General features: G+C 36.2%; 1 protein-coding gene across 3 annotated transcripts in view; it reads right to left on the bottom strand.

The window, feature by feature from the left end:
• The window catches only part of yeats2 (YEATS domain containing 2), a 38,733-nt gene extending 19,807 nt beyond the window's left edge, over positions 1 to 18,926 (bottom strand). For 2 of the 3 annotated variants that reach the window (XM_051868474.1, XM_051868493.1), the window contains exons 1-14: positions 18,791 to 18,926; positions 18,265 to 18,382; positions 18,065 to 18,162; positions 17,368 to 17,460; positions 16,066 to 16,296; positions 14,373 to 14,485; positions 11,977 to 12,138; positions 11,402 to 11,513; positions 10,847 to 10,891; positions 9,188 to 9,389; positions 8,606 to 8,830; positions 6,751 to 6,912; positions 4,030 to 4,124; positions 682 to 864 (exon numbers count right to left, since the gene is read on the bottom strand). In XM_051868474.1, the coding sequence (XP_051724434.1) occupies positions 682 to 864; positions 4,030 to 4,124; positions 6,751 to 6,912; positions 8,606 to 8,830; positions 9,188 to 9,389; positions 10,847 to 10,891; positions 11,402 to 11,513; positions 11,977 to 12,138; positions 14,373 to 14,485; positions 16,066 to 16,296; positions 17,368 to 17,460; positions 18,065 to 18,162; positions 18,265 to 18,364 (1,821 nt within the window). In that variant the 5' untranslated portion in view covers positions 18,365 to 18,382; positions 18,791 to 18,926. The other variant, XM_051868482.1, reaches the window with a different exon arrangement.
• Positions 18,927 to 23,937: the final 5,011 nt, after the last annotated feature.

Here is a 23,937-nt window from a genome sequence, read left to right as displayed (position 1 = left end):
TAAGGATCTGGACATTTAACTGTAAATGGGCCAGAACGAGGAAATGCATCTTTAAATGTTCAAATTATATAGTTTATAAAGATCAAATAGAAAATGGCTTGAATTCAAACCTTGAGATCTGTGGAGTAATATTAAAAATATGGAAAAAAGAATCAAGAAATAAATGCTTAAGCCTCTACTGTAGAGTAAGAGAATTAAGATGTATTTTTTGTGTAGAGTGGCGTATTGTAGATGGACAGTCTCTAAACAGGATGTACGAGCGACTTTGACTCTCAGATGCTAAAAAAAGGCTGCCGTAAAGACACGAGTAGGACGTCCACAGAGACACAATGACCTGAGATATGTTTAGACCGCATGACCACAGCGCACTCCAGTTTCAAAAACTCTCTCAAGACAGGACGGCCAGCATTGAACAAGGGATGGAACTATAGAAATACAGAACTGAAGTATGGAACTAGCTAGACATCAATTTTGGACATCATGTGTGGATCGGAACAATCTCTGAGCTTTGATGCTCAAATGTTTTGGTTAGTAGCTCACTAGGTACTGAAATACAGCCAAAGAATGGAACAATCTGATTTCGGTTTTGTGACTAAAGAGTCAAACAACTATGAAACATAAATAGTCAAAATGAACATTAACATAATGGTAAAAGCAAAACAAAAAAGCATAAATAAAAACCTTGCTGGGTGTAGTCCCTCCTCCAGCCCCCGCCCCACTCTGTTTCTGCGGCGTCATGGCTATCATGTGACCGCCCTTCACAGTCACATACTGTTGTTGCTGCTGGGATGTTGCTGTAGAGACGACCTGTTGCTGTGGTGACGGCTGAGTGGGCACCTCTCCTGGTTCTTGCTTGATTATAACCTTAAGACAGACAGTCAGAGAAATTTCATTACTGACACTGTGCGTGTCATATTACAGTGAGATGTGCACTGAAAAACCATCAGTTTGATTCACGGTTCAATTTGAACCAAGATATTATCAGAGATATTGGATGTGAGATCAAATCCAAAGTTAATTTAGTGAATCACACATTCCCTTAGGTAAGATAAACACACGCTTCTCTGAGGGAGAGGCTGAACACTGAGATGAACTCTGTGAAGATTCACCTCTCCTTCCAGCAGCACAGAAAAACGCACACTTACACAAGCTGTGTCTCATTTTGAAGGCTGCGTCCTCTGGAGGTCGCATTTGTCGGCCGCATACATCATCGAGGCAGTCTAAACACTCTAAACCTGAATTTAAAACTAAATGTTGTTCCTTCAAGAATCTACAGTGCAAAAAAATAGTTTGGACACCTACTCATTCTTTATAATTAATTATTACTATTTTTAACACTTTAGACTAACAGTGAAGTCTTAAAGGGTAAGTTCACCCAAAAATGAAAATTCTGTCATCACTTACTCACCCTCATGCCGTTCCAAACCCGTAAGACTTTCGTTCATCTTCGGAACACAAATGAAGACTTTCTGTCCCTCCATTGACAGCTATACAACTGACACTTTGACAGTTCAAAAAGTTCATAAAGAGATTGTAAAACTAATACATATGAATTGAGCGGTTCAGTCCAGACTTGATCGCTTTATATGATGAACAGATTTAATTTAAGCTTTTATTCACATAAACATTCATCAACTTAAACATCAGTTGTGGTAAATGGAAGCTCAAGCATGTTCGCTTGACGTGCGAGAACCAATGAGGTTCATTCTCTTGTGTTACGCAGCACGTTTGAGCTTACGCAAGAGGTTTGTTTGCACGTAAAGCAGGTTCAGTTGAGCTTTTGTTTATGTTCTCTGATCAATGTTTAAATGTGAAAAGCCTAAATTAAATATGTTCATCATATAAAGTGATCGTGTCTCTTCAAAAAATTTGGACTAAACAGCTCACTTCATTTGGATTAGTTTTATGATCTCTTTATGGACTTTTTGAAGCATCAAAGTAGTAGTTGCATAGCTGTCAATGGAGGGACAGAAAGCTCACAGATTTCATCAAAAAGATCTTCATTTGTGTTCCGAAGATGAACAAAAGTCTTACAGGTTTGGAACGGCATGAGGGTGAGTAATTAATGACAGAATTTTCATTTTTTGGTGAACTAACCCTTTAAGACTTCACTGTTAAAAATAGTAATAATTATAACGAATGAGTAGGTGTCCAAACTATTTATTTATTTATTTTTTGCAATGTAGTTTATTTTTAAACAATTCCTGAAGGAATCCTTCTAATAATTAAGTAGTGATCAAAAATGTTAAACAAATCAAACCTCTCTTATATTTTAACTTTTTAAAAGTCATCACCCTCTGTCTAGATTCCCTCTTAATAAATTCATGAAGGGCATTCTGGGATGCTTTTTAAACAGTATTAAAGGAGTTCACATGTATACTGGATATGTGATGGATTTATTCCTTCAATATGTCATTTAAAGAAAAAGAAAAAAAGTTTAAGAAATTGTATTAAGCGCAAAATATATATATATTTTTTCAATCATTTAAGCTTCTGACAAAAAGATTTTTAAGATCCTGAGAAAAAGAAAAATTCAGTCAACTACACAATTTTTAGTAATATTTTTTAAGAAACTAATATTTTTATTCAGCAAGGAGGCATTAAATTGATCAAAAGTGTCAGTAAAGAAATGTAAAATATCACAAAACATTTCACAGCTATTTTAAATAAATGCTGTTATTTTGAATGTTCTATTAATCAAAGAATCTTGAAAATATTAAGCAGCATGACTTTTTTGATACAAAATGTTTCTTGAGCACCAAATCAATGATTTCTGAAGGATCATGTGACACTGAAGACTGGAGTAATGATGCTGAAAATTCAGCTTTGATCACAAAATAATTACATTTTAATATATATATATATATATATATATATATATATATATATATATAAATAAAAACTAAAAAGTTATTTTAAATTATAATAATATTTCACACATTAGTGTTTTTACTGTATTTTGAATGGGCAAATAAATGGCGAGCATAAGAGACTTCTTTTAAAAACCTTTAAAGAAAAAAAACAGACACAAGCACAAATTATTTTTGACTTTTCTGAAGAAACATCTGTTTCCTCCCACTGTATATCCACAACACATCTGTGTGTGTGTGTGTGTGTGTGTGTGTGTGTGTGTGTGTGTGTGTGTGTGTGTGTGTGTGTCCGTCCTCTGTACAGCTTGTGCAAAAGCAGCAGCATCACGCCACAGATAGATGCCCCATTTTAAAACCTCACACACACACACACACACAGCTGCTGCAGACCGCTTACTGCACCGCCTGGCAGTACCTATTAATAACTACCGGTGTTAATTTAGCCCGCAGTGTCCAGAAAACATTGAAACACCCTCAGAGAATAACCCAGATAGAGAGAGAGAAAGAGAGAGAGATCATCACCTAATTTCAGTGTGTTTCTCATCAGTTCAACAGAAGGACAGACAACCTATTACTACTTTAAGTGTCGGTATGATTCAGTCAAACACCATCTTTTTACTTTGTAAAACAGCAGAACAGCAGAGCCCATATTAATACAGCTCTAAAGCACAATGACAGACAAATGAATTCCTATTTAGGAGTGCCTACCTCTTACAAGCTCCATTACAGCTCTCTCTGAACACAAATGGGTACTGATTCATCATGCCAATCTGCCTGAAGGGGAACTGATTGTGCCACATTGTTTTCAACTGCCTGTTTTCAATCTGTTTTTTGTCAATTATAGGTGATTTCAACTACAATACCCACATAATTTCTACTGATATTCTATTTTAATCCACCCACCCTTCATTTTAGTCACCTAGTAGAAGCAAGAGAGAGATGCTCACCACTATGCATGGTAATAAATCAAGCCAGATAATGAAATAAAAGACTGCTAAAGGGAAGCAAAATACACGCACACTCAGAGTAGGTAAATTCTTCTTCAGGAGTCCTAATCAAATGGCTGGACTTCAGCAGTAAGACTGCAAACTGCAATAAAAGCTGGGATGCATTAAATAAATCCATACACTATGAGAGAAACATACACTTTCAGTCTCACCTTGACGCCAGAGGACAGGAAGCTGCTGGTGTGAACTTTAGGAGCAGGTGATCGAGCACCATGGGCTGTGCTGCTCTGCTTGGCTGACGGACTGCCTAGGATGAACATATGAAAACAGCAGATATAACAAATAGATATGACACTTTATCTGACAAATAACCCATGCCTAATGGAAGTATGTGTTAAAGTCGCGATGTAACATAAGTAGTGGAAGTAGCGATCTTTTTTTCTGTATTGTAATTTTTGGAATTTTCATTTTTGGGTGAACTAACCCTTTAAGATTTTTTCTCAGAGGTTGACAAAAACTTTGGCACATACAGGTTTTTAGTCTGCATCTTTGTGCACAAAGGAATTGTGAGTAACTCTGCAGCTCAGTGTTTAACCTAAATGTCTTAAGACGTCAGCTCTTTTGCTCAATTTCTCCAGTATATCTGTGTGAACCGAAAAAACAAAGTAGTTTATTTACTCCAAATCTCATAATGCACCATCCCCCAGGATGGTTGGCATGCTGCTTCTCCAGATTCACAGCCTGATTTTCACAAGCTCTGTTCTCCAGTAACACAAAGACAGAGATATTATAGCTCAAGACATGCATGCGGTGATTTTGTGAAGCTGCTCTGACAATCTGAAAATTCAAGTCAAATTCATTTCCATTCAATTAGGAAAAGCAATAAAAAATGACAACAGTTGTCATACTGTTATTTCATTTTTATAAGGTGATTTTCATTAAGGTGATTTTCGAACCAAACAGTATCATAATTCATAATGGGAAATGTGTTATATAAAATGCAGCAGTGTTTGATTCTGTGAGTGAGCACATTAGTTACTGTAGTTGAAAACTTAAACCAAAGATCGGCTCTTCATGTAAAAAATGTTCTTCTCCGTGCAAGAATGCTGTCCCGACAAAGCCTTCCCACTCTGCTGCAGTATAACGTTCGTATAGTGTTTGCATGTGTCTTGACTCTTGACACAGTTAGCCTACTAGACAGTGCTGGGAGATCCAGAAAGAGAGCATGTTTGAATTTACCACAGCATTAATATGAATGTAGTATATAATTTAACCGCTGAAATGATGGCTACATCTGTATTGTGTCTCGACAGTTACAAATAAAGCCACAATAAGCTCATGGAGTGAACCTGTCAATCATCTCGATGGATGACGGAGGGAAAACTCTAACCAATAAGAGGACAGTTTTACTCGCATGTGATTTGCATAAACACATTTTGGTACACTTTATGTTACCTTGTGAAAGCGAACCGAACCAAGAAGAAAATGCAACATTGTGTCAAATTAAGTCCCTGTTTCAGAGCAAAACTAACAATAGTTGTGAAAACACCCTAAAATAGCTTTACTCATCTTCATGTAATACAGATACATTTTCCCAGTAGAGAATTTTAAACTCTAGGCAATGCCTTAATAATTCATAAAAGCATGTAGCAGAATATTTTATATGTTGATGTTAGTTTTAACTCAAAGCAGCTGTCTTAGATGTTCAGACTTCATTAACGCCTCATTTTCATGTCATTGTATAAATTCTGCATAATATCAGAACACAGCAGAGTCATAAGAGATTGGCTGTGTTTTGAAACCTAGTGAGCTGCATACAAAAACAGCATTATTGGCAATCAAAGATGAGCTCAAATGTTATAACCAAGTGTCTACTGTACCTAGATAGCATTTTAAAGCATCAAAGGCTTGTTTTCAGTTCAAGCATCCAACCTATAAAGCATTTTGCCATCACAGGAACATTCAAATTCAGCATTTTTGGCCATTACAGAATTGTTCGAACGCTCATTTTGAGTGTCCTACCTGCATTCCAAGCATTGTACGGTTGATACAAATGCACCTATGATGTCCCACAATGCTAAATAGGCAGACTATTTGGTTTTGAAACTTTGTAATTTTAAAAAGCCTGAGAAAAATGACAACTATGATTTCTACAATCATAGGGTGGTAAAGTGTTGAGTTTTGAATAGTATTTCTGTCTGCTCTTAATATGTCCAAAATGGTCACTATGTTGCTTTAGAACCACAGCACAGAGCTCTGACCACCCACACACACACTCATCTTCCCTGAGAGCATGTAGGTGTGTTCGTGTGGAGGTTTGTGTGTGCTGTAAAGATGTTGTGTCAGAATGGAGTTATAGGCGATACAGCATATGCGAGAAGCACATCAGTTGTGCAGCCATGGAGGTGGAATTGTTCTCCACACACACACACACACACACACACACACACACACAATAATGTTACATCAACTGCATACTCCACACACTCCTAAACTCTCAGTGATGTGGTCGCTATGGCAACTTGCTTTTATGATGGCCTGCAAACCCACAGCATGAGTCATGGGAAAGAGTAAAGCACAGAAAGTGTGTGTGAGAGAGAGTGCGAGAAGGATAAAGAAAAAGAACTGAAGGGGGAACTTGTACTTTGTGATTTGTCTTCATCATTCACTCCTGACACTATCACAAAGTGTCCTCCCCATGCGCGATGCGACAAATTTCAAGTAAAAAGTAATTTCATTGTCCTTGCTAAAACCAGAACATTGCTGCAAAGCAACAAAAATAACAGCCAATCAGAACTTTTTTGATGTTGAACATAAGGGGATAAAACAGAAACCCAGTGACCAACATCTTTTTGGATACAAACTCAGATAAACAAGAGGAGATGTGATTTATTGTGTGCTAAAAGTGACTGTTGGGGTGTTGGAGAGTATACCTGTAGCTGCAGATGCCGATGCAGCCATATTAATGACTTGTCCTGGTTTGTCCACAATAATATAGGGGTTATTTATGACTGATGGACTGGACTTCATATGAACTGGAGTGGAGGACGATGTCCGGGGAAGAGGAGAGTGACTAGGGGTGGAGATAGGAGAGCCTGGAACACAAAAATTTTGTTTCTGTAATTAGATTTACGGAGTGATCCTCATAAATTTCTCACTGTGTTACAGAGTTACACAGACTGTTAATCCATAATGCATTACAGAACAGTTTCACATCTTTACAATGACCTGCTTTTTCTTGTCTAATCTTTTTACGGCAAGCCAGCTGAGTTTACCATTTAGGGTGCTTCTCAAACAGAAGGCTGCATCCTATGAAGGCTGCATATCCCGGCTGCCACGTCATCAAACGTCGCTGAAGGCCATCTCAACCGGAAGGACCCCTGAAAGGCAGCCTTCGTTTCGCGTCCTTCGTTCAGCTGAATTTGAAGGATGCACGGGATGCATCCTTTGCGACCTTCAATCACCCTCAATCCTTTGTACATATTCCAATTCACAAAAAAAACTGACGGAAAACGAGTCGGTATTGAGCTTGTATGAATTTATTATGAAATATAAGACAAAAATAATGTTTTCGGACATGAAAGCATAGATGTTATCTTTTGTTTTGGTGTAAATTACTCACTTCACGCTAAACTGCCAATAATGTAAGCCACTGGGAGATTATAGATGGCTGTGATTCATTGTATTGCATTAATAGAAAGCTTTATTACAAAGATTTGTAATAAAGTATTTTTCCAAAATTACGTTTTATTAGTATTTACGTGTTGAGACGTGGGGGTGGGAACATGTATGACGTAGCCATGCGCACTTACTAGACCGTCTCATTCTAGCATTTAATGCTGAGGAGGACTCGAGCCTACAATCCTCTGAAGGACTGAACTAGGAAGGACGCAGCCTCGGTAGGATGCAGCCTTCCAGTTGAGAAGCACCCTTAGAGTCTCCTGAAAATGGCAAACTCAAAACTGTTTGGCTGGCTTTACACAATTTGAATATACAGCTTTTAATGGGAATCACAGTCTTTTGTCTTGAAAAGTCAAATATTTGTCTAGAATTGTCAAAGTTTATGGGTTTCATTAAATCAAACTAGTTGTAAATAAAAGACATACAATTGGTAGTTTAGTCATTTTGCATGCTAATCAAATGACATTCTATTCAAACCTATGAGCATGAGGTGAGAGTTTTTCCACTAAAGTGTTATTCCTTAAACACTACCTATAAAATGGATGAATAATTATGTCAAAAAAATTTTTTTTATAATTATTTACATGGATTAGCCTTTTGAAAGCCTATGTTTTTCTTTTAGACATATTGGCAGACATTTCTTTTGTGTGGATATATTCATATATTCATTACTTATTCATTTTACCATGTTGAATAAGTGGAGAAATGTCTGCTTCACTACCAATTAGAATGTTTAATTTGACTTCCACTAGGGGGCAAAACACAACAATTGTACACAAATGCCAGAGACAGTGGAAAGGCGGCATAAGTGGGTGGTTCTTGGCAAGAATAAGATGCAGTGTGGACCACACTTTATAAAAAAGTAGGTCTGGCAAGGCAAGACTAAGACATATCAGACTGAACTCCTCTAAGATCCGCTGTCACACACTGACAGCAAATCTATAATGCATTACAGAGGAGTTTCACAAGTTTCTGACAGTCTCCTTTTCTCTAGAAAATCGAAACCGCTAGAAGAAAAAAGCCAGAGCAACATGAAAGTGCATGATTTTGCTGCTTGCATTTCAACTCTGCTCTTCTCCACCTTCTTTGTGCACCTGTGAGACTCACCAGAAACAATCTTGCAGCTCATCGTGATCGGCTGGAATGATTTCCCGGGTGATTCAGCAGGACTGGGAACTTGCCCTTGTGGAATGATCTTACAGCTGGCCGTGATTGGCTGAAAGGCAGAGTTTCCGTGGGAACCAAGGGTGATTTTCTCAGACCTATTTGACTGTGAAGTTCGTTCAGAACATGAAGAACGCATCGACTCACTCTTGACCGTGACACTTGGAACTGATGGGGAAATGAGAAAATAGAGGGATTTTTAAGATTCTAATCAACAGATTTAATCAAGAAGTCATTTACACACATATAACTTCAAGAAGTGTCATTAGGAAACAGCTTAAGCTGTTGTCACAAACACAAAATGCAATTTCACACAAGTGACTTTGGAAATGAAGGTCTAGTCTGGGAAAAATATGTATTTTTGGCACAGCTTCCACTGCTAATGCAATAAAGTGCAAACATCCTACTAATCCTCTTAATCAAAATAATCCAATTTTAAAGAGGCAGTGGAAGACTTTATAATTCTTTTGTGTGATTATGTGGCAGTCTGTGAGATGGACAAGCATTTGTGTATGTTTTGTCTACCTCTTTCTGAGCTGGGTTGATCATCATGAAGGTGCTGCGAGGGAGATGAGTGCCGCCGAGTGCCCTGGGTAACTGTGGAGGAGGAGGAGACGGATCCGCCCGCAAACGGCAGATGAGAGGAAGATGATGAAGATGAAGATGAGGGGGCAAAGGGGATAAAGTCATCGCCCAGTGAGTTTCTGTGGAGCTCAACATCCACCACCTTTGGGAAATAAGACAGGGAAACTGAAAAAATGGCATTTTAAAGATAAATCAGATATATTTGACACTTGCAATAAACATTGTCATTGCAAAATCATTTTAGAACTATAAAACCCCTGCACGCTTACTGTGTCCTGTTTGAAAAGTAATTTTCTGCTCTCTGAGTTCTGTAGCTTAACAAAAAAAAAAAAACCTATATCTTTCATCATTTTATTTTTTTCCTTTGTGTAAATTGACCTACTACACACTTTTTAGTACACATACTCTGGAAAATCATTTACACAGTTTAGCATTTAATTACGCATGGACACAAACCAGATTTGATTTAATTTCTTCCTTTGTTACAAGTGACAACAATAAATCTTCATTCACCCATATAGTTCATTTACCTGACTGACACTTTCATTCCCACACTAACCAGAACTCCAGTTTTGTGCTTGCCATCCATCATCTTGAAGACTATGACATTTTCATTACTATATTCACAATTGAAACCTTGACTTCTCTTCTTAGCCCATTTAGATAAATGACATGTGCTTCTTCTTTAAATGGATAATTATCCATGATAATTTGCAGACACTTATACACACAATGTTCTCACTCTCTGAGAGTGCCTTACAGTCCAGAACTAAAAAATTTACACATTGTGTTTAAAAACTTTATTTACTGCTTCTTAATATTGTGTGTTGTTCCTTGAGCATTAATGCATGATTGTAGCCTTTTGTGATAGTTAAAAGAAAAAGAAAACTCAGTTTTAAAGGGTTAGTTCACCCAAAAATGAAATTACTGTCATTAATTAATTACTCACCCTCACGTCATTCCAAGACCTTCGTTCATTTTCGGAACACAAATTAAGATATTTTTGATGAAACCCAAGGTGTTTCTGAACCACGCATAGGCATCAATGTCACTGTACTTTACAAGAAAGGTAGTAAAGTCATCATTCAAATAGTTCATGTGACTACAGTGGTTCAACCTTAATGTTATAAAGTGATGAGAATATTTTTTGTGCACAAAAACAAACAAAAATAACGATTTTATTTAACTATTTTTCCTCTTCCCTGTCAGTCTGTTTGTCAAATTGTTGAATAAAGTTGTTATTTTTGTTTGTTTTTTGCGTACAAAAAAGTATTCTCGTACTATAATTCATAACATTAAGGTTGAACCACTGTAGTCACGTGGACTATTTTAACGACGTCTTTACAACCTTTCTGGGCCTTGAGAGGTGCAATGAAGTTGACGTGTATGGTTCAGAAACTTCTCGGATTTCATCAAAAATATCTTAATTTGTGTTCTGAAGATGAACGAAGGTCTTATGGGTTTGGAACGACATGAGGGTGAGTAATTAATGACCCTTAAAGCTCTCTCATTTTAAAATAAAATAAAAAACATAATTATGTAAACCTATGAGCACAGCTGTCATTTCAGGTAAATATTAAGATACTCTGTGTGTCTTACCGTTTCAGCTCCCAAAGTCTGTAAACCTGTGTATGTTCGGTCAAGCTGAGGGAGAACAAATAAAAGAAGATAAATAACAGAGACATTAAAGAACATTCAACAGTCTTTGCTGTCTAGAATCTAAGAGGATTGTGGGTGGAGGAAAGTACTTTAATCCACAAACTTTTCTTTTGTCTTGACATCTCGATTCTCCCTCTATTTTACCTTTGTATTTTTAACCTATAACAAAAGGGATTGTTGTGACAAGAGATAAAGGAGAAAGGAAATATCAACAGACAGAATGCTTTATAAAATCGACCATTTCACCTTTAGATTCCAGCATAAAATGATGGATTCATACAGGCATATTCTATTATGTGCACTCTGCACACACCAAAACAAAAAATGTAATCCCCTCAGTAAATTTCAAAGACATTGAGGAGGATGTCCTCTACTGTTTGAATTTCCCACGTAAAAAAATACAAAGAAAGATAAAGAGGGAGAAAAGGAGAGATGAAAAGGGCAACAAAAGGTTTCAAAGAGAGTGTGTATGCAAGTGGTCAGTAAGCGCCTGACCTTTAAGTGGTGAATGATGTCGATACGCTTGTTCCGTTGATCTTTAAAGTGAATCTGCACGCGGACAGGAAACTCTCCCCACCCTCTGCGTGTCAAGTGGAACGGTGGCTCACTAAACACACACACACACACACACACACACACACACACACACACACACACACACACACAAAGTTTAAAAAGAGCCTTTCTATCTCAGAAGAGAGAAATAAAAGCACCACAGTGATGAATAGTCTCCTCCACTAGAGGGCACTGCCTGTTCTGTGTTGATATTGCTTGAAGCGCAAAAAAAAAATTGCAAAATGATTCTAACATGATCGCTAACAGGGAATACTATTTTTTTTTTTTTTAAGAAATTAATACTTTAGATCAGCAAGGATGCATTGAGTTGATCAAAAAAGTGACAGTTTAAAGTTTATTATTTGTAATGTTACAAAAAAATCTATTTCAAATAAATGCTGTTCTATTGAACTTTCTATTCATCGAAGAATCCTGAAAAAAAAATATATCAGTATCCTCAAAAATATTTCAAACAAAACAGAAACAATAAATTAGAGAGGCAAGTTAACACACACCTGACTTCCACAAGATCATTGGGCTTGTAGCTAGGGTGCAGGAAGAACCAGACCTTCTTCACAAAATGGTCGATACTAGGCTCTTTACGAGAACCTCGAACATACACCATCCATTTATGAGTGGACTGATCATTCTCCTCACGTTTATCAGGAGCAATATACCTGAGAAAGAAAACAACATCAGTATTAAAATCAAACTCAAATCAATTTATAGTAGCATACACACACACAAGCTTTCACTTATTGTTTGGGTCAGGATTGTTGTTCACAACCCTAATTAGAGAAGAGAAGAAAAAAAAAAAACAGTATGAACCTCCCAGTAACTGTCAGAAGAGCCAACTCTACAGTTATATTTAAACATTTTAAATATTTTGAAACACTTAACACACTTTTCATATCCATTCAGTAAGGATAAGAAGTCAGTTTATTTGCCCAAGTCTTGAGTTTCTTTTCAGCTCAGCATGCAGTGTGTATTTTCAGCTACCTGCCTCAGTGATTTGTGCACTTAATTTTAAGTTTCTCAGGAAAGAAAGCATAAATGTAGAATGTAGAGCTGTTCAGAGAGTCTTTATTCAGATAAACAGCTTGAGATGGTGAGTTTTTTTCAGCACACTGGGCCTGGAGTAAACAGTCTCATAAAGATCTTCAGTAGCTCTGCATGCAGAAAAAAATGATCTTATATTGTTGCTTATATGCAGACACACACACTTGTGTCTCTCTCACATGCTCTGAGTGAATTTTATGAGGTAAAGTAGACGAGGACTGTGTGATAATGCGGAATAAATTAGGTTAGATCGCTGCCTAGGGAAAGCTAAAGCTTTGCTTTTTTCCACGTGGAGGTTTATTTGGATTTGGAAAAATAATACTGAGATTTTCCGAAGAAAGTTATGCATTTAAAAATTAATACCAACAGAAGCCAACAGAAATAAATATTGTTTCTCATAAAAGCATTTATCCAAATAATCAATGACTGTTTTTTGTTTGTTTTGTTTTTTTGTGACAGAGGAGCAAGAAACATGATGGTTTGAAGAATTAATAAAATGAAAATTCTGTCATCATTTACTCACCCACATGTCATTTCAAACCTGTATGACATTCTTCTTATTCTTAATAATGTATCAATCACTCTTTTCCATGGAATTTCAATGAATGGAGACTGTAGCTCCTCACTACAGATGTTCTATAAATTTAAAGTCTTCTGAAGCAATACAATAGTTTTTTTTGTTTTGTTTTTAAACAAATAGACCAGAATTTTTCAATTAAACCTTTGACATCAGGCGTATTTCACCTTGGCAAGTTCATGACAGTTCAGATATTTCTCCTTTTGTGTTCCACAGAAGAATGAAAGACATACAGATTTAAAATGTATGGAAGCTTGTTTCCACCACTAAATAAAACAATTAAAAAGGTAATTGCGACTTTTTACACAATTCAGACTTTTTTTTCCTCGCAATTGTGAGATTTAAACAATTGCAAGTTATAGTCAGAATTGCATGATATAAAGTCAGAATTGTGAGATATAAAGTCGCAAATCTGACTTTTTTCTCGCAATTGCGAGTTTGCATCTCACAATTCTGACTTTTTTTCTCAGAATTGCATGATATAAACTCGCAATTGCTTCTTATAAAGTCAGAATTGTGAGATATAAACTAGCAAATTCTGTGAAAAAAAAAACGTCAGTCTTTTTCCCCCTCGACTTTCTAACTCGCAATTCTGACTTTATATCATGCAATTCTGACTTTAGAACTCGCAATTCTGACTTTGTATCATGCAATTCTGACTTTATAACTCGCAATTCTGACTTTATATCACACAATTCTGACTTTATAACTGGCAATTCTGACTTTATATCACACAATTCTGACTTTATATCACACAATTCTGACTTTATAACTAGCAATTGTGAGTTTATATCTTGCAATTATGTGAAAAAAGGTCAGAATTGTGAGATAAAAAGTCACAATTACCTTTTTTAATTACCTTTTTATTTCATGGCAGAAATAAGCTTCCGTAGAATCATAGAATTATTACGGAATGATCCTTTTCGGGTGAACTATCCCTTTAAGGTAACGAGAACCAAGAATAAAGTGTCCTTCTCAAGGGCACACCAGTATTGTTCAGAGGAAGAGCATAAACATCAGTCAACATCCCAGAGGTGCTAAATCAAAACTTTCAAGTGCAATAAAGATTTAGGCCACCATCCCTCTGGTTGTTCGGATTAAGCTGATCTACATTACAAACAAATGATAAAATGTTTTTTAAATCATACAGGGTACACACTACTACTGAGTGCAAAAGACATCAACTAATATAGTAAAATTAAAACTGGCAATATGAAACTATAATATGATCTATCCGTGAAATAAGGGCAAAGAGACAAATATAAGGCTACATACTTGGATACATTGCCCACAACAATGGTTTTCTTCATGTAGAGTCGAGAAGCCTCCTCTCCTGTAGTGTGGTAAGTCACATGCTGCTCTAAGGATGATGGCACACCAAATGTGTCCTACACATGGGCATGTAACAAAAAATTGGTATTGTCAAGTAATGCCTCAAACATGTATTAAAAAGTTTCGGTAACACTTTACTTAAATCCTTTATGTATAATACATTATAAAAGTATTTGATTGCATTAATTATGCCTTGTAATGGACCTTCTAATGCATTGTATGCAGGGCTCCAGACTTTTTTTAGGAGCACTGTAGCCCTTTACTAAAAATTTTAGGAGCACAAGCAGAAAATTTAGGGGCACACCTTAAATCGACCTGTAACACAATTATTCACATTTAGAGCTTTGAAGTGCTGGAAAAAGATTCGCGAAGCTCTCAAAAGGTTATATGAACCCTGAAAATAATAATGTAAAAATATTCAACTACTTCTGCCACAATACCATGGTTAGCATTACTACATTCAATCCATGGTGAATGCTCACGTTTTTATATGCCATATAACATAATGCGTTTGATTTGTAAAGAAAAAACTTGCATCGTTATGGTGGTTATAGCCCTTATGTAGAAATTTGCTATCAACATTTTTGACAGTCTTGTTATCAAAGGTTTGTTTATTAAATTATTAAGTAATCATGGAGGTCTTCTATTAATTTTCTATTTTTCACATTTTACAAATCACTGTGACGCACAACCTTTTGTGGTTCAATAGGGTTTCGCAGCATCATTACTACATTCTGAAAACCTATAAAAGGCACAATATGTAAAATTTCTGGAATATCCAAAAACCACTAGAGCAATGTTATATATTTTGTTAACTTGTGTACTTACATTCTACCAAATGTTTCCAAGAATGTTTAAATCCAGAGAAATTTTAACCAGGACACGGACTGTGTCTGTGCATTGCCTATCATAACAACGTTACCCTCAATTTCCGTTTTTATTTTGTAGAAACCATGGAAACACCAAAGACGCTTTAATATATTATGTGTTTATTAGACAAGCGAGCAACTGATTGGATACATTTATAGACAGAAAACTAATCATTGTTATATAGCTCAACACAGTAAGTCTTATTGTTTAAATCTTGTTTTCTTGATTTACCGCAAGTACGTTTTACCATGCCTAATATCGATCTAGCTCACTGCAGTGTGCAACAAGTGTCTCATAGTAGCCGCCGAGCGAATGCACAGAGTAGCATTATAACAACTTTCAACACACAAATGTATCCAATATGATAAAACAGTGCTGCGTTACCCCACATACACATGACCGGAAGAAGCGGTCGTCTGCGGCATAATAAAAAAGCTCCACTTCTCTCAAGCCGTGTGTCGCGCTCATTTTTCATTAGCAATCGCTCCAGCGGCCTCGTTCAGCTCCAACGGCTTTCAGCCACACCTTGCTTCATACTACAGTAATGTTAATAAATCTTTAGTACATTAGGTCATTCATTAATATGATTTCTGCATGAGTCCCATCGGATTCTTTACCACTGGCTGTAGACATGAAGACAACACCTCCCATGATTCCGCGAAAACAAGGCATCATCAAGTTATGCCTTTGTTTTGAATAAGTGACCTCTAGCGGCAAAAAACTACACATTGTGCTTTTAAAGCCTGATAATGTGTGGGCCACTAACCTTTCCTGTGTTCCTGCCGGGTCGTCGCTCACGTGGAGCCCCATCCTCTCTACCGCTGTCTGTCTCTCTCTCCCCAGCCTCCCCATGCTGGCTGAGGGACTCAGTCTCAGACTGGACCTGTGATGGCGTCTCTGAATTCTGGTTCAGTGGAGATGAGGAGCGAGAGGGGGAATCCAGGAAGCGCTTTATGGCAGGGTGGTTGAACACAGATGGGTCACTCTTATTAGAGGCCTGGAAGCAAATGAAATCAGTGATCACCTGTTTGGGCTTAAAGGAGCTTTCTACAAAGCAGCAACAAAACTGGATGTTTGTTCACGTAGAATGAGCAAAACCAGAAGCTTATTGTTTTTTTTACACATAAAGAGTGCAACAGTGTTTGTCCACTTGGACAAGTATTTTTCACATTAATTTAAAACTTTTTAAAAAAAAAAAGTTAGAAGCCATGAACCAAACCAACCAGCTACGAGGTGAATCACAACATTAAAAACTTAACTAAAGTAAAAAAGTATTTGAAAATCAGACGAAAAGACAAAAGGTACAAGACTGCGTACTTAGCAGCTGAAATGAGGCAAAGAACTACAATCCCATGAAGCAATTCAAATGATATAATCAAATTTAAAATGATGGAGAAATATATAACTATCTGCTTGTTATGTAGTGACATAAGGTCCAAGCCTCTATTCATTTTAATTGAGATTACTATCTCAGCAGCCATTAATGAGCACTGTTTATTCATATCATACATTAAAGCTAAGCTTTTAAAAACTCACAATGTACAGTCTAGGCTCACTGTGTCCCAGACTAATAAAATGATTAATAAAATATGAATCACTGTCTGAACACCATCTGAGATTTCAGTATGAGATAAAGGTTAGGATTTTTTCTGTAGTATTAGAGAGTACAGTGAGTGTATATCAGCACCATTTGTTGTTTGCTTTTGGCATCTGATAGAGCATTTGAACCTAGAAACAGTAATGTGTGATATCAGACTTAACAAGCGGATTCATTTCAAATGTCAAACAATATATTTGATAGAGCTTTTTGCAGAGTCATGGGTAATGTAGTTCTTCCACCAGGAAATCCACTGTTGATGTGATTATTTAAAAAATCTGTTGCAGGCTGATGACTTTAACAAAAGCATATACTATCGATTAACAACCTCATAGCTCACAGCACGTCTGTCTTAAAATGTTTATAAGTCATTGTTCAAAATCAATTCCCCTATGGAGAAAATGAATGGGATTTTTACTTCTGGAACCCAACTATTTCACTCTATAGACAAAATGTATCTCTACACATTACCTCAGGGACTTTAGGCTGGCCAGCATTGGCATAGTAGTTTGCAACAATGCACGCTCTGAGCTTGTCCATCATTCTCCTGGCCTCATTCAGCCTCTGAAGAAAAAAAAAAAAAGAGACAATAATAACAAAATGAACATTATTTATGGCAACATCAGAGTAAACCGTTTCTCTCTACAGCTGCAGTGCTGGTGCATTATCAGACACTCATATCAAACAAATAATACAGTATAATACTGATCTATTTATAGTTATTAATATATTAATACAATATTTATTATATTAATATTACAATATATTTTCGTAGAAACTAGCAAACAGGCCAATAAACCCTTATTTCAACCACCAACAAAAAATATTTCACTGTAATGTTCTTTCAGCCTTGTAAAGAGACAGGTGAGTGACAATGAGTGAACACTTTTGCTTGGTGTTTTAAAATCTGTTCAGATTTGAAAAGTTGTGTAGTGTATTCCAAGTGTTTACTTTGTCTGAAGTATGTATACTTTCACTTTTAAATAAAATATTTGACGCAGTACCTACTGAACTTCTCAGTACTTTTTACACCCCTGATTAAAAGTACTTTTGGACTAACAAAGCACTGCTGCACCTAAGAAATAAGATAAAGTTCTGTCCTGAAGGCCAGTCTACATAGTTTTGAGACATACTGTAAAGATCAGGTGAGTAATGGACAGATGATTACCTGTCCGATGACTTCGATTTCATGCTCCTTATTCTTCATCTCAAGAGAAAACTGATCCTTAATGATGGCTTCAATCTTCTGCACTGCAGCATCACGGGCTGATAAAAAAAAATCAAACAGGCAGATTAAAAAAACAACTTAAATCAGTTATGTAAACCACTGTTTGATACTCTACATCACTGTTAGGAACCTAGTCTTACCATTCTGCTCCACCACTTTGCTCCTCTTGTTCTCCTGCACTTGAGTGATGTCCTCATAGTCAGGATCTTTGTCCACTATTTTCCTTTTCACCCCAGACATGATCACTCATTGGCTGGACTGCAGATGAAGTACACAACATGGCACATAAACAACAACAAACTTATCCCACAGACACACAGGGGTTGGGTCTGAAAACTTAGTTAAGCTGCCTACCTTATTTCCTATAATGTCCAAAAATGCGTCCTAGGTAGGCAACTTACTAGCTTTTGAGACACAGACCTAGTATCTATGTATACATTATATTTCCCTGACAAACTGCTATTAGTTGCTGCAGAGGTTTAAAATGAACAAAAACAGAAAGAAGACGCTGCTAATCTGACATACACACACACTAAGCTAAACAAAACAACACCCTTTTAGGCACTTATTGCAAAACTGTTTTCACTGACGGTTTACTAAACTGAGCAAAATGTGACGTAACACGCACAAAAGTTGTAGGTGTGTTTATTTACACGTTAAACCTACGCTGAATGTGATGTTGAGATGTTTAACGGTGAAGTGCTTAGCCGTTAGCTTCTGTTGGTCTCGCGCACAATAAACTCTCGCGCGGACACACGAGCTCGTGCAGAGCGCGTTCCCGCTCAGGAAAGAACACAGCGAGCGTGCGGCCTGCGTTAGCTTGAACAGGGTTGCTGTAAATATTTTCCAAATAATGTCTTTTTTTATTTTACAGTATAAATTGGGTCTTAATACAATAAACTATTTAGATGGCTTTTAAATTTTAGGGTAAGGGTGAGGATATATTTGGGGTTCCGAAACATCTAAAAGGTTGAAAATCCCTGAGTTAGGAGAACAGTATTGAACCTGTACCTGAGCAAAGAAGTAAAATCCCCCAAAAGAATATTTTTTGACTCTATGCAAAAACAGTTCAACAAATAGTTCAACACACACTACCACTTAACATTCCACATTTAGGCTTTCAGTTCAGTTTAAATTTGCCAGGAGCAAATAAAAGATGTTCTATTTACATGTAGCCCTAGTAGTGTATTTCCTAAGATTATGGTCTGCCAGGACACAGTATATGCCAGAAAACAGATTTAATTTTTTGTTGGTGGTGGATCCAAATCTGAACCTAATCTGAACCCAATACATTGAGGAAGAGTTGGGCCATGCTATAGCCGAGCCTGACCAAAGGGTGGCGCTGAAAACCACATTTACATCAACATCTCACCAAGAGTTAAAGGATTAGTTCACTTTCAAATGAAAATTAGCCCACGCTTTACTCACCCTCAAGTCATCCTAGGTGTATATGACTTTCTTGTTCCTGATGAACATAATCGAAGAAATATTAATAAATATCCTAATGCATCCGGGCTTTATAATGGCAGTGAATAGGGTTCATGAGTATGAGCTAAAGAAAAAGCTTCCTTCCATCATAAATATGTGCTCCACGCAGCTCCGGAGGGTTAATAAAGGCCTTCTGAAGCGAAGCGATGTGTTTGTGTAAAAAAATATCCGTACACGTTATGAAGAAAGTGTAAACTGGTGTCACGTCAGTTACACTTTTTCCGTAAGTTGAATAGGGAAAGCGCATGACGTAGCATAAGCTTTGTGAACTGCAAGAGGTTTACACTTTCTGCGTACGTTGAATACGGAAGGTGGTCTGGCAGAAGCTAGATATTTGACTTCATAACTTGTTTAAATATGGATATTTTTTTTACACAAACGCATTTTTTCGCTTCAGAAGGCCTTTATTAACCCTCTGGAGTCGTGTGGAGTACACGTTTATGATGGATGGATGAGGATGGAAGCTTTTTTTTCAGCTCACTCGTGAACCTTATTCACTGCCATTATAATGCGTCAGGATATTTATTCATATTTCTTCGATTATGTTCATCAGGAACAAGAAAGTCATATACACCTAGGATGGCTTGAGGGTGAGTAAAGCTTGGGCTAATTTTCATTTTAAAGTGAACTAATCCTTTAATGGTGTGATCCTGCTCGTCTTATCTTATACATCTTATACTGGCAATGCATTTTCATTTTTTGTTAACTACTCATGCATGTCCTCATTACTTCCTTCATAGGCCTACAAGATAAAAATCTGACATTTTTCACATGTTTCATATTTATCATACCATATCCACTTATCTGCAGTTTCACATTCAACCCCCTTTTCCTTGTTTCTTACGATCAAACCTGAGACATCCGTTTCAAACAATACATTAACATCAACTCTGAAGGCCATTCATCACCTGAGGCTGAGGGCCTTTACTTTGACAGAATAATGAACATTGAGAAGACCTGACAACACAGGTTTTGAACAGTCTCATGCTTGTTGCTGGCCAGGAATCCCATATTTCCATTCACAAACGACAACTTGTCAACAAGTTTCATTCGTCACACCAGAGTAAACAAAGTCAATTTCATATAGCTTTAATCAGATTTTACAAAGGCATTGACACTTTTAACAATGACTTTTAACAAAGCTGAAGGCAACAGTGGCAAGAAACAAATAAGGAAGAAACCCTGAGAGGAATCAGCGTTCAAAGGAAGGTCTTTCTTTTCTGTTCTTCCCTTTTGCTGATGCTTGAAGAAAATAATAAGGTTTTAGAGTCTAACTTTAGGAGTGCTGTCTCAACAGTGCTGCAGAATACTGATTTAAAAAAATATATTATATTGTTTAATTTGAATATGCCTTTAACTACCAATAAAAGTGTAGTACTCTACACTTTTTACAATATTTAAATATATTCTACGGATGCATTTTCCCTCAAAATTAGCACAGAAAATGCAAAAAAGTCTGGGCCTAGACATGAGCTGAGACACATGTACAGAGCAAACTATACTCTTGACCAGTTGTAAAGATGTCACAGGACGACTGTCCCTGTGCTAATGAATTTAACAAATGCCAGGTATTAACCAAGTAAGGAAACTATAAGCTAATTGGCCCACAGATGTTTATAGATTAACAAATAAAACTCCAAGAAAAATAAATAAATAAATAAATAATTTTAATAGTTTATTTAAATAATTTTATAGTTCACTAAATGCAAAATGCTTCATTCAGCCATTAGATTTGTCAAAGCAAATACAGATTTCTTGTTCAGGGTATTTTCAGTTGCTAACACAACAAATAGATCCTTTTGTATATAGTTTTATAGGACACTTAATATGTAAACTATGCTATCTTTGTTTTTGAAGATATCTGGGTATAGTTTTATATCCTAGTTTACAAGAGTCATCAGAAAACAGAAAAACAATAATCCTAACCACATAAGTTATAGTGCAATACATGCATTGGGAACTCACTGTACTTTTTTTTTTTTTTTAATTGTGAGTGGAATTATGTTTTGTTACAACCTGACCAGTGTTATTTTAGCTTTTATTTTTTTATATTTTAAGTTTTCATGTCAATTTCAGCTTAATTTGTTTCGTTATTGCATTATGTTTTTGTCATTTTTATCTTTTTTTTTTTTTTTTTTTTTACATTTTGCTATTTAGTTTAAATTGATTTTTTTTTTTTTTTTTTTTTAGTTTTTATTTATTTCCAAACTTATTATAGTTTATTGACAAGGCAATATTTCTAATAAGTTTTTCTAATATTTATATTGTAATTTTTTCAGCTTTCAAACACTTAGTTTTATTTTACAATTATAATCTTGAACTAGACTTGTCTTGACCAGAGAATGAGGAATATAGTGCATTTAGCTTGGAATTTCTTCGAGGAATTTCCATAGAACCTTGAAGCTTGCCCAAATACTTAGGAATGTATGTTTCCTCAAGCCACAAGAATGAAGTGGTTTGTATAAACAAAGAGCACTATGAACATTCTACATGCTTAAGATATTCCGATGAACATAAAATGACAACATATACCATAGCAAATAATGTTTTTTTTTTGTTTTTTTTTTAATTGAGGCACTTTTGCAGTTTTACAATTTAATGTCTATTAATATTATATTTGGAAAATGTCAAATAATTTTTATGCTTTGGCTCAATTACAACTATGGTTTCATTCCAGATAAATTACATAATGGCATGAAACTGCATTTTTACTATAACGTCATTTTGGTTTCTATTAGAATAGGAATACCAGGATATACAATCATATATAATCATGACAACTCAGTTTTAGCATGTTAATGAATATGGCAGTGCTAATGTATTTGGTCTTGGCGGACTAGAACTGCTATGCTGCTGTTGATTACTGCTGCTGCAGAGCAAGTATGGACTTGCTACTGACAATATATACACAGACACGCTGCCGTGAGCATGTAAGATATGCTGCTGCTGCATAAATAAACACACTTAAATCCTTTATCAGATCTAGGCAGGTGGAGCTGGAGGGTTTCAGAGGAACTCTGATAGCACGCTGCAGGACTAGCATACAACAAACAAGTCTTATTTATGTAAAATACCTATCAGCCTACGCCCTCTAGAGTTTCATGACTGAACTGGATATGAATGAGTTGGCTGAAAACCAACTCAGAGCTTGAATGATCAGCAGTTACTTTTAAAAGTAATTTATTACAATATTGCGTTACTCTCTAAAAAAGTAACTAATTGCATTACTTAGTTACTTTTTATGAAAAGTAATGCATTACATTACTTTTGCGTAAAGTATATTTGTGTAATTTAATATTTATTTCAAGTTTGCGTAAACTTCTGAGATAGCATTTCACGGTTTTATTCATTTTGAGGAATACTGAATGTTTTCATGTAAGAGAGATGAGTAAATGCATTTTTAGTCTAGAACTACAATAACCATCATGTTTACATAGCGCACACAACACCTCTGCACTTTATTTCTCTCAACATGGGAACAGGAGAGCTGTTAGTCAATAAGTGCGAAAAAAACTTGCGTTACTTATTTGAAAAAGTAACTTAGATATGTAAGCAATAAGGTATGAGAGGCTGTGCTGTATCGTGAATAATAACCACACAATACAAATATTAAAGCCAAAAAATATGTATCAGTGCAACTTTCATGAAGTAAACTTTCACTAAAAGCCTTCCTTCCGCCGGAGAAAATAGTCCCTGACCATGAACAGCAACAGAAGTTACATTATTACGCCATTAGATGGCGGCAAAGACTGTCTTTATGAGTGTGTCATTCAGTAGCGAAGACTTTCACATTGAAAAGTCTGAATTGTTGTGAACACGGAAAAGACGCAACTGACAAATGCTTTGACTAGCACTGTCAGTAACGGGAAAACCCCTTAACTTTTAAAAGGACAAGATATTGCAGCGGACATTTAAACAGATTTTTTATTATGAACATAGAACTGACCTGAAGGAAAATGCTAAATCTGAATGCAGGTAATAAACTCAATCGATCCCTTTCTCACAATACTCTTCTAGTTCTACATAATACAGTAAGCTTCAATAAACAATGAGAACAAACATGTTTACGTTTCTAAGAGTGGTTGCTAAGGGTGTTGTGTAGTGATACACAGAACCGTTGGGTGAAGCGGTCATAGCCGTGTTTTATCGTGAATAAAATGACAGGAACTAACCGTTATTTAATTTGTTGTAAATTGAAAAAGTAATGCATTACTTTACTATTTACTTAAAAAAGTAACGCAAGTTACTTGTAATGTGTTACCCCCAACACTGATGATCAGTCCAGCCAAGAATCAGATTCCATATATTTTCCTACAATAGTAACA

This window comes from Ctenopharyngodon idella, chromosome 2, assembly GCF_019924925.1.
Source record: "Ctenopharyngodon idella isolate HZGC_01 chromosome 2, HZGC01, whole genome shotgun sequence".
Classification (NCBI taxonomy): domain Eukaryota; kingdom Metazoa; phylum Chordata; class Actinopteri; order Cypriniformes; family Xenocyprididae; genus Ctenopharyngodon; species Ctenopharyngodon idella.
The sequence above is the reverse complement of the archived record's forward strand: the minus strand, read 5'-3'. Positions and strand labels throughout refer to the sequence as shown.